General features: G+C 43.6%; 1 protein-coding gene across 2 annotated transcripts in view; it reads right to left on the bottom strand.

The window, feature by feature from the left end:
• Nucleotides 1-12,176, bottom strand: part of si:ch211-200p22.4 (phosphatidylinositol-binding clathrin assembly protein) — a 130,504-nt gene that overhangs the window by 56,078 nt on the left and 62,250 nt on the right. For both annotated transcript variants that reach the window (XM_062994322.1, XM_062994323.1), the window contains exons 3-6: nt 11,217-11,292; nt 8,934-9,036; nt 4,419-4,512; nt 2,838-2,949 (exon numbers count right to left, since the gene is read on the bottom strand). In XM_062994322.1, coding sequence (XP_062850392.1) covers nt 2,838-2,949; nt 4,419-4,512; nt 8,934-9,036; nt 11,217-11,292 — 385 coding nt within the window. The remainder of the gene's footprint in view (nt 1-2,837; nt 2,950-4,418; nt 4,513-8,933; nt 9,037-11,216; nt 11,293-12,176) is intronic.

Raw genomic sequence — 12,176 nt, 5'->3', positions numbered from 1 at the left:
AGTCTGTGTCGCCTGCGTGCGCGTTTATGTGCATGAAGCTTGTCGTTACTGGCAACGCGTCAGCGGAGTAATACAGTTGTGGTGTGAAAAGGCCGTGCTGTTATCACGAATATCAGCACAGTTAGAACGCTTCTCAACCAATCAGATTGTAAGGTCGGAACTAACTGTTGTATAAACAATAATAAATATAAGTTAATTCTCCTGCAATCCAATACAGAAGCATCGTCTGTAAGTAGTAGACATTTATATTCTCATTTGTTTGTAAATGGTTAACGAGTATGTTACAGCATTTTAGTTACCAATTTACTGTAATTAAATACGGTTATTACCGTTACTATAGCAACTCGTTAGCGCTATTTTAAATTTGGTTACATTTTATATTGTACTAAATGTAACACTTAACTACAGCTATGTGCAAGTACTGTATTAAGTTTTTTATTGTTTGTATTTTGTAGTTTTACTCCATTCTGATGCACACAGTGTACAGTTGGGAAGCAAAAAAAAAAAAAACTAACTATTTTGGAGGGAGTTGTCTGTCTGTCTGTCTGAAAAACGGGGAAAAACTCTAAGCTAGGGCAGAACAATTGTCTTAAAATTCACTGTAAAATCATACATAAACTGCATCTCCCACAATGCATGCCGATTTCGTGACTCACAAAGTGACCCCATCCCGCCACTAGATGGAAGTGTTTCCACATCAGCGTTTAACTGAGGTGGTTTTCCAACAAGTGATGTTGAGAAATATTTACAAATAATCCCAAAATGTACAAGAACAGAAATTTGAAGCAGAAGGAGGAAATTTAATGAAAGATGTGAAAGTGAAAACAAGTTTGTGCTTCAAGAAGAAAAGCTGCTACGTCTCGTGTTATGAGGGCGTGTCTGTGGTAAAGAAGTACAATATAAATGTATCTATGTATTATAAATATACAGTATAAATTTGGCATTTTGAAACCAAACACAGAATTTAGCTTCCAAAAAACAACAACAAATTGTCCAAGATTTAAAAGGCAGACTGTAATCACAGCAGAATACGTTACAATCGGCCCTTTGAGGGCCACCATAATGCAGATGTGGCCCTTGGCGAAAATGAGTTTGACACCCCTGTTCTAGGTTTACATTTAACCATTAAGGTAGACTGTGCTGTGCGGCATTTTTCTTTAAAATTTTGCATTTTTTTGAAGAACGAGGTCTGTGAAATTAAGCACATTTTTCTGTGAATTTAGTAGTGCCCTATTTATATTGTTTATATCCAAAATGTTAGAAATATTCAATTCTTGAACTTTAAAATAAGGACAGATTTAAAAACAATGCACTTTCGAGTCCTACTTACTGTACCATGAACCCAGCTCAGTTCAAGCTGGAGAAGAAAACAACACAGACAAGTTTATATTTCCCTAAAGCACAAGTACTAAAAAATATTTGGAGTTTAGAGAGGCTGTGCAGTGTGAGAATGATTGACTCACTGCTGGTAAATCATGTCTGCAAAATCATAGTGCAGCTATAAATGTCAGCAAAATGTTTGTTTTTAAGATGTAATTTTCTGCCCACTTTGCCATTATTGGGGTGTTTAAACGTTACACCCAATCCACATATTTTGTCTTCTGATTTAGTATTTGAACCCTAATCATTTACATCATTTTAATCATTTTATGTGTGTTTCACTACCTTTCTATGATTGACTAATCCTGGAATCGCTTGTTGTAGCCTGCTGCTCTTTAATAAGATTTAATGGGACCTTTGATTAAAGCTTCATGATCCCAGTTTATTTTTTGTCATCTCTCGTCTCTATATGACGAATGAACAGGCGATACCGTCAGTCCATTTTGCGTATTGTTTTTAAGCTTGGCGCTCAGTGGTGCAGTCAGCAGAAATTGGTTTTGCAGCATATTGTGGCAAGCAGCAACGTTCATAACAGAACAGGGCAGGTAGTTCCAGCTTACACATGACTCATCAGTTCAAGTTTAACGTCAAACACCATCATGGGCAATTCTGTATCTCCAGTTAACCTGACTGCACGTCTTTGGACTGTGGGAGGAAACCGGAGCAGACACGGTGAGAACATGCAAACACTAGACAGAAAGGACCTGGACTGCTCCACCTGGGATTCGAACCCAGGACCTTCTTGCTGTGAGGCGACAGTGCTACCCACTGAGCCGCCTACAGAGGTGTATATTGGGATCTTAGAAAGACACAAGCTGCCTTGAAACCGACGTATTTTTAAGTGCATGTGCTTAAAAGGCCTGCCCGCGGTCCAGATGTGTCCCCTATTGAAATGTATGGTGTAGGCGCCCAGGTGGCGCAGCGGGATATTCCGCTAGCACACCAGCGCTGAGATTCTGAACTCCGGAGTTCGAACCTCAGCTCTGCTACCGGTCAACTGGGCGGCCTCTAGAGGGCATAATTGGCAGTACCTGCAGCAGACAAAATTGGCCATTTGAAGTCTGCCGGGAGGGTTAAAGACCGGACTAATGTGGGTGGGGTCTTTGACGCTGTGTAAGGACCTTGGTTGGTATCCCGAGGCGCCTGTACAGGAAGTGGAGAAGTGTGGGGATCAGTGCGTGGCTCACAGAACGTGTGGGCGAATAAGAAGGGGTCAGTGTACCCTCCTCCAGCAGTGGAATATCATCTGTACTAAGATGACATACCAATATAAATAACATATTTGTGTTTATTTATGTTGTGCAGAAAAATATGAAGTGTCAATTTTAATAAATCATAATCTTAAAATTGTTATTTAGGACTGACTTCAGACACTGACCGCCCTCATACACCCAAAGAAACAAAAAAAATCCTGTCTGTGTAGACCCTCGACTGGCCAACAGTGTTAAGCATCTTACCCAGCAGGTTGATGACCCCTTCATTATATGCAGCAAACAGACGGATGGAGTCTTTAAAGAGCAGCATGAATGCAGTGTTGATCACGCCGTTGGTAAGCTCATTAGGGTTAGCCTGGACAAACACACAAAAAGAGTCTTGTTTACAGCTCAGATGATGTTTCGAGTGTTCACTCGTCTCGAGAGCGGTCCCCATCAGCAGAGTGCTGCAAACAGCTCGCGGAATCAGTGTGATTTATATTTGTTTATATAAAAGCAACAGCAAGGTTCTGATTTCAAGACAAAGCACAACACGCTCAGCCAAACCTGAGTTAGTCACCAGTTTAACATAAATAAAATAATATGATTTAAATGATTTAATTAACAAGGAATCACTGTTCGATTCCTAAAAGACAGAGCGTCGCACAACCTGCAATACCGATATATATTTATATACACCGATCAGCCATAACATTAAAACCACCTCCTTGTTTCTACACTCACTGTCCATTTTATCAGCTCCACTTACCATATAAAAGCACTTTGTAGTTCTACAATTACTGACTGTAGTCCATCTGTTTCTCTGCATGCTTTGTTAGCCCATTTTCATGCTGTCCACCACAGAGTATGTATTATTTGGGTGGTGGGTCATTCTCAGCACTGCAGTGACACTGACATGGTGGTGGTGTGTTAGTGTGTGTTGTGCGTGGATAAGGCACAGCAGCGCTGATGGAGTTTTTAAACACCTCACTGTCACTGCTACTGCTGGACTGAGAATAGTCCAACAACCAAAAATATATCCAGCCAACAGTGCCCCCTACGCAGCATCCTGTGACCACTGATGAAGGTCTAGAAGATGATCAACTCAAACAGCAGCAATAGATGAGCGATCGTCTCTGACTTTACATCTACAAGGTGGACCAACTACATAGGAGTGTCTAATAGAGTGGACAGTGAGTGGACACGATATTTAAAAACTCTGTCCAACATGTCATTGTCACTGCAGTGCTGAGAATGATCCACCACCCAAATAATACCTACTCTGTGGTGGTCCTGACCATTGAAGAACAGGGTGAAATGGGACTACCAAAGCATGCAGAGAAACAGATAGACTACAGTCAGTAATTGTAGAACTACAAAGTGCTCCTATATGGTAAGTAGAGCTGATAAAATGGACAATGAGTGTAGAAACAAGGAGGTGGTTTTAATGTTATGGCTGATCAGTGTATAAGGTATTAGGTGCCAATTGGGTGCCAGTCCATCACAAGGTTTCAGCCATCATTCACAATCAGACATAGCCAATCATGTCTGTGTAGATGCCTGGCTGGCTGATAGCACCGCTGATATTCAGGCGCATTAGTTCATTCATTTTGTATTTAATTCTATAATCTTTTTTTTTGTTTGTTTTATAGCGCACAATGGCTTTTAAGAAAATGTACGTCTATCACCTATGTGTTATCAAATTTAATATTGACATTTGGCAATCATAAACAGTCGGTATGATAACAGCATCCTTATAACAGTACATACACACTGTCAGTATATTAGGACTCACATGTATATAGACACACACACATGTATATACACTCACACAAGCGCACACACCTGGAAGTCGAGTAGAGCGTCCAGCTGGTTTTGAATAATGGGCAGAGTTTTGATCAGCTTCTCTGTATTCATGGTGCGCATCACTCCATCAATACTGTACAACGTACAAACACACATATGAACAAACAACCGAACAACGAAACCAACAAACGAACAGAAACAAAAGACCAAACTCCAGATCTCAGGCGAACAAACAGCGGAATCAGACAGGGTCAGTTATTTTACTCATCATTATAAAAGTATTATTATCATCGCTCCTGAGGGTTGGAGCCACGTCCAAATAACGGGAGAAGCCGTAGGACACCATGAAGGTTCACACGCACTTAACCGTGCAGTAAAAGAACCGATGATAAAAACACCATGTCACCCCCCAGGTGGAACTGAATTCCTGAGAGGTTTCTAAATCACGCTCTTTATACACTGCCTGGCCAAAAAAAAAGGTCACACACTCTAATATTTGGTTGGACCGCCTTTAGCTTTGATTACGGCACACATTCGCTGTGGCATTGTTTCCACAAGCTTCTGCAATGTCACAACATTTATTTCTGTCCAGAGTTGCGTTAATTTTCCCCCAAGATCTTGTATTGATGATGGGAGATTTGGACCACTGCGCAAAGTCTTCTCCAGCACATCCCAAAGATTCTCAATGGGGTTCAGGTCTGGACTCTGTGGTGGCCAATCCATGTGTGAAAATGATGTCTCATGCTTCCTGAACCACTCTTTCACAATTTGAGCTCGATGAATCCTGGCATTGTCATCTTGGAATATGCCCATGCCATCAGGGAAGAAAAAATCCATTGATGGAATAACCTGGTGGTTCAGTATATTCAGGTAGTCAGCTGACCTCATTCTTTGGGCACATAACGTTGCTGAACCTAGACCTGACCAACTGCAGCAACCCCAGATCATAGGCATGATGGGTGCATCACTTCAGCCGCCTCTCTTCTTACCCTGATGCGCCCATCACTCTGGAACAGGGTAAATCTGGACTCATCAGACCACATGACCTTCTTCCATTGCTCCAGAGTCCAATCTTTATGCTCCCTAGCAAATTGAAGCCGTTTTTTTAGTTAGCCTCACTGACAAGTGGTTTTCTTAAGGCTACGCAGCTGTTTAGTCCCAATCCCTTGAGTTCCCTTCGCATTGTGTGTGTGGAAATGCTCTTACTGTCACTATTAAACATTTCCTTGAGTTCTACTGGAGTTTTTCTACCATCTGATTTCACCAAACGTTCAATCATTCAAGATTTTTTTCCGACCACATTCCTTCCTCGAAGATGATGTTTCCCCACTGTCCTTCCACTTTTTAATAATGCGTTGGACAGTTCTTAACCCGATTGTAGTAGTTTCAGCAATCTCCTTAGATGTTTTCTCTGCTTGATGCATGCCGATAATTTGACCCTTCTGAAACAGATTAACATATTTTCCACGACCACAGGATGTGTCTTTCGACATGGTTGTGTAACAAATGAGAAGCTACTCACTGCATCAGTTAGGGTTAAATAACTTGTTGCCAGCTGAAACATAATCACCAATGCAGTAATTATCCAATGGGAGGCTCTTACCTATTTGCTTAGTTAAATCCAGGTGGTGACCTTTTTTATGGCCAGGCGGTGACCTTATATATGGCCAGGCAGTGTAGAATCAGCTTCATCAGCTTTTAAAGGCAACTTTATTAGTGCAGTAAATAGCAGGCCCGAGTCGACCGCGGTCCATCGAGAGCCCGGCTCGGACGCGCTAATCGGAGCTAAGTTATCGCTGCCAAACGAACGAAACGAAAATAAAATGAAATAAAAGCCAGATTTATGAGGTTGGTGTGAAAACTGTGAGATTTCAGTCGGGTTATGTGATTAATTTTGAGTTACAAGCCCAGTTAACTGCGTTGCATTTGTCAAACTGAACAGTATTAGGTTAGCGGCTGAATAGTGCATGCCTGCCTCAGACAGCCGCATCTATCACCACTCTCGACCCATTTTTTTATTTCTCGAAAGGAAAGCTTTAGCGTTTTGAACCTGATCTCTACATACCGGCTCTGTTGCAAACTGCACCTGAAAAAAGAACCGAAACCAACCAAAAAACCTACAGTGTTTACGCTGAAAGTGCTTACAATTGAAATCTAAGTGTAGTTCCACCTCTTAAAAAAAAGCACAATATACACCGATCAGGCATAACGTTATGACAACCTTCCTAATATTGTGTTGGTCCTTCTTTTGCTGCCAAAACAGCCCTGATTCATCGAGGCATGGACTCCACTAGACCCCTGAAGCTGTGCTGTGGTATCTGGCACCAAGATTAACGTTAGCAGCAGATCCTTTAACTCCTGTAAGTTGCGAGGTGGGGCCTCCATGGATTGGACTTGTTTGTCCAGCAAACACTGCCTCCGCCAGCTTGTCTTCTTTCCACGGTGCATCCTGGTGCCATGTGTTCCATTTACATTTACATTTTTCGGCATTTAGCAGACACTTTTATGCAAAGCAACTTACAATTACATTTTCTGCATTTAGCAGACGCTCTTATCCAGAGCGACTTACAGAAGTGCTTCCATAGTAAACATTACATTTCTCAAGTTTAAGTAAACAACAGTCAAAGAACACAAATCTGCTGAAAACCTGTTAGAACCAAAGTGTTTTTTTTTTGTTTTTTTTTGAGCAGTTAAGGGGTTAAGGGTCTTGCTCAGGGGCCTAACAGTGGCAACTTAGCAGTGGTGGGGCTTGAACCAGCAACCTTCTGATTACTAGTCCAGTACCTTAACCACTGAGCTATCACTGTTCCCCAAGTAAGCGGCGCACACACACCGGGCCATCCACGTGAAAACATGATTCATCAGACCAGGCCACCATCTTCCATTGCTCCGTGGTCTAGTTTCGATGCTCATGTGCCCATTGTTGGTGCTTTCGGTGGTGGACAAGGGTCAGCATGGGCACCCTGACTGGTCTGCGGCTATGCAGCCCCACACGCAATAAACTGCCATGCACTGTGTATTCTGACACCTTTCTATCAGAACCAGCATTAACTTCTTCAGCAATCTGAGCTACAGTAGCTCGTCTGTTGGATCGGACCACACGGGCCAGCCTTCGCTTCCAACATGCATCAGTGAGGCTTGGCCGCCCATGACCCTGTCGCTGGTTTACCACTGTTCCTTCCTTGGACCACTTTTGATAGATACTGACTACTGCAGACCGGGAACACCCCACAAGAGCCGCAGTTTTGGAGATGCTCTGACCCAGTCGTCTAGCCATCACATCAGCTGCACAAACTGGGCTTCATTACTTAATGAGTAGGATTTTTTTATGGCTGTGACTAACACACGCCCCCTCCGACACGTGTGCAGTAACCGACGGCATCTTTTCATCTGCACGAGGAGAGTTCATACGGGGCTCAGTCTCGCACATGGAGAGTCAAGCACTGATCTCCAATCTGCAGATGCTTCTTATCACCTGACAGACGTGGGTTCCCACATACGGAGAGCCACACAACCACCCCCTCCCCCACTTGCGCAGGCACTAGGACCAGTACCGGACACCTCATATCACAGTGGCATCAGGAAGACAACCTGTTCCACCCTCCTGCCCAGCCGGGTCGATAGCCCCCCCCCCCCCCCCCCCCCCTTCTCCCAATTTGCCTGACACACACTCCCTCCACACCTCCCATACTTCAGTGGATTTGCATGTGAGATCGGCTCCGTGGACGGACAGCCACGCCCCTGGGCAACCAAGGTCCTTACACAGCATTGATAACCCCCCACCCCTTAGTCCAGTCTTTCTCACCCAGCAGACTGGAGGCCAATTTTGTCAGCTAGCAGAGCCGAGACTCAAACCCAGGAGCTCAGAATCTCAGCGCTGGTGTGCTAGTGGATCATCCCGCTGCGCCACCTGCACCCTATGGAAGATGGTATTTAAGATGGTTTTGTCAGCTGCCTCTTTGTGAGCGCCCAGCCGACCGGTAGCAGAGCAGAGACTCAAACCCGGGAGGTCAGAATCTCAGCGCTGGTGTGCTAGTGGATCATCCCGCTGCGCCACCTGCACCCTATGCAAGATGGTATTTAAGATGGTTTTGTCAGCTGCCTCTTTGTGAGCGCCCAGCCGACCGGTAGCAGAGCAGAGTCTCAAACCCGGGAGGTCAGAATCTCGGCGCTGGTGTGCTAGTGGATCATCCCGCTGTGCCACCTGAGCACCCTATGCAAGATGGTATTTAAGATGGTTTTGTCAGCTGCCTCTTTGTGAGCGCCCAGCCAACCAGTAGCAGAGCAGAGACTCGAACCCGGGAGCTTAGAATCTCAGCGCTGGTGTGCTAGTGGATCATTCCGCTGCGCCACCTGAGCACCCTATGTGTAACATTTGACGTTTTTATTTTTGCAGTTTATTTAGGACGTCTACTTGTAGAAATCAACTTAATTTTAAGGTGGTATTGCTATTTTTGTTTGGGGTAATTCCACATACACTAAACTTTAGGTTAAAACACACAACTTGAGTATTCCAATCAGACTTCCAACAATCCCAGCACATGCATTACTCACCCTCTTTTCATTTTGGTAAAGTCCACAGCGACCAGTCTGTACGACAGAGCCTTCTCGTTCAGATAGCGGCTATAGCGCCTAATGAAGGTGGACATGTCATAACCTGAGAGAGACAAAGATTGCAGGAGCATGAAACCAAAAGAGCACATGGTGTGTTCAAGTGCAACTTCAAACATAATGTGATCAAGTACACTGATCAGGCATAACATCATGACTACCTTCCTAATATTGTGTTGGTCCCCCTTTTGCTGCCCCATACACAACAAACTGCGATGCTCTGTGTATTCTGACACCTTTATATCAGAACCAGCATTAACTTGCATCGATGAGCCTTGGCCGCCCATGACCCTGTCGCCGGTTTACCACAGTTCCTTCCTTGGTCCACTTTTGATAGATACTGACCACTGCAGACCGGAAACACCCCACAAGAGCTGCAGTTTTGGAGATGCTCTGACCCAGTCGTCTAGCCATCACAATTTGGCCCTTGTCAAACTCTCTCAAATCCTTACGCTCGCCCATTTTTCCTGCTTCTAACACATCAACTTTGAGAATAGAGTTATTTACTTCACCTGTCAGTGGTCATAATGTTATGCCTGGTCGGTGTATATACACTGATGAGCCAAAACGTTAATACAACCAGCCTGATATACTGTCGGACCCAACCTAACGTGAAACTGAAAGACATCTAATAAAGGAGTACTTGGTATGTGGAACCAGGATGTTACCAGCAGATCCTTCAACTTCTGTATGTTGTGAAGTTGATTAGTATACTGGGCAGACTAGTGCCATCTCTTCTGCAGGTAAATAATGCACACATGCCCAGCCAGTCACATGGTCTTGAAGAACACATGGGTTCTGTCCGAAAACCTATTGAACTCTCTACATTGACGGCAAAGACGGGAAGAAGGCTGTCTACTGAGGTGCCTTAATTCAAAGCTATAATCTGACTGAATGATGAGGGAGCATCTGATTCTTCCTTGAAGGCAATCCCAGCATTCAGTGCGGCACAAAAAAATTACAAGTATAGTGGACGAATGTGGAGTTCTTTTCAAATGTAAATACATTCTTATTAATTTATAATTTGTATAAAGGTGTACTAGTGTCATTTATTTGCAAATTCTGGCTTGTCAGTAACAGTTTAACCGTGTTCGGTACACGGAGGAGACGTTAGCTGGCATGCTAGCGGGTTGTGCCACCTCAGCCTATTGGTTTAAATAGTCTGAGGCTACCTATGTTAGCTCAGTAAGCAAACGCTGTGATGACGTAATCACGGTAAGTAGTGCGTGGGACGTTGTAGCCTAGTGGTTAGGGTACTGGACTAGTAATCAGAAGGTTGCTGGTTCAAGCCCCACCACTGGCAGGTTTCTGATGTTGGGCCCATAAGCAAGGCCCTTAACCCTCAATTGCTTAGACAATATACTGTCACAGTACTGTAAGTCGCTTTGGATAAAATTTTGCTAAATGCTGAAGAGAAAATGTAAATACTTAGGCAGCTGACTAGGCAGGCAGTAGGCAGCAAGGCAGCTCACTAGGTTTCGGACAGACCCATGGCTTCTTTGGAGGAATCAACTTTCAACTTTCCATTTACATTACATTTACATTTTCCGCATTTAGCAGACGCCTTTATCCAAAGCGACTTACATTACAGTTGCTCATGGGCCCAACAGCAGCAACCTGGCAGTGGTGGGTCTTGAACCAGTGACCTTCTGGTTACTAGTCCAGTACCTTAACCACTAGGCTACAGCCTGCCTACTTTCCCATTGCTTTGATGTCCAGTTTTGATGGCTGTGTCTCCATTGTAGGTGCTTTTGGTCAGGAGTAAGCATGGGCACTTTGACTGGCCTATGACTATGCATCTTCATACATAAATGAGTCTTGGCTACCCAACAACCTGTCTGCGGTTTAAGGATTCTCCCTCCTCAGACCCCTGATAACCAGTCTCATAGCTGGCTGTAAGCGTCCCCTGCTGAAGCCAGTCGCCTGTCCAAAACAATCTAGCTTTTATCAGAGTCATTTAGATCTGTATGCTACTGAGAGTAATTATCAACAGATCTACATTTCATTGTTAAATATGTTATATGTTACATGTCATACATGTGTAATTATCTGTACTATTATGTGTACTGTGTGTACTACTATGTGGACTATTATGTGTATCACCAAAGCAAATTCCTCGTATGTGTAACATACCTGGCGAAATAAAGTGATTCTGATTCTGAGGTGGTCCTAATGTTTTGGCTCATCAGTGTCCACCAGTGTATCCATTATACAGTATCTACCTACCTTGCAATGCACCTTTATCAAGGAAATTGTTGAGATTGAACAGAGTGTTCCTGGAGGCCAGGTACTGAATAAAACGCTAGAAGACAAAAAAGAGAAAACACAGATTAGAAGGACAGAAGGAAACTCCCTGTTCGATATGGAATCACTGCTACTGCACATCTGTATAAGACTGGACTACTCGAACCTCTTTAGGTTGGCAGTCATTGCTACTATCGACTCCCTGCAGGGTTTACAGATGTTGAGCTGTGAAAATCAGGCTGGGAATTCCCAGAAAGCTGAGCGAGCAGCGTTCCACTTTCTGCTCTGCACGGACTTGATGGAGCGGCACATGATCATGCCCAGACTACACAAGAGATTAGAAATGTGGGGGATTTACACCAGGACAGAGATATACAGCATATGTCCGGGATTCTCAGAGCAGATAAATGAACGGGGCCTCCAATTTAACTCAATTCCAGGTCCTCTTGATTTTCAAAGTAAAAATACATCTTATTCTTCAATATAATACATTTAAAATATAAATAGTTTATTTATTTATTAGGATTTTAACATCATGTTTTACACTTTGGTTACATTCATGACAGGAACGGTAGTTACTCATTACACAAGATTCATCAGTTCACAAGGTTATATCAAACACAGTCATGGCCAATTTAGTATCTCCAATTCACCTCACTTGCATGTCTTTGGACTGTGGGGGGAAACCGGAGCTCCCAGAGGAAACCCACGCAGACACGGGGAGAACATTCAAACTCCACACAGAAAGGACCCAGGGGATCGAACCCAGGACCTTCTTGCTTTAAGGTGACAGTGCTACCCATTTAGCCTTACTTTAAGAAATGTAAGTATAGTGGTACCTTATAACTCAACATCCCCTAAACTCGAAATCTTTGAAACTCAACGCCCTTCGTAGAGAAATCTGTACCCTTAAACTCAACATAGTTTAACATAGTTTAGTTT

Source organism: Trichomycterus rosablanca, chromosome 4, assembly GCF_030014385.1.
Source record: "Trichomycterus rosablanca isolate fTriRos1 chromosome 4, fTriRos1.hap1, whole genome shotgun sequence".
Classification (NCBI taxonomy): domain Eukaryota; kingdom Metazoa; phylum Chordata; class Actinopteri; order Siluriformes; family Trichomycteridae; genus Trichomycterus; species Trichomycterus rosablanca.
The sequence above is the reverse complement of the archived record's forward strand: the minus strand, read 5'-3'. Positions and strand labels throughout refer to the sequence as shown.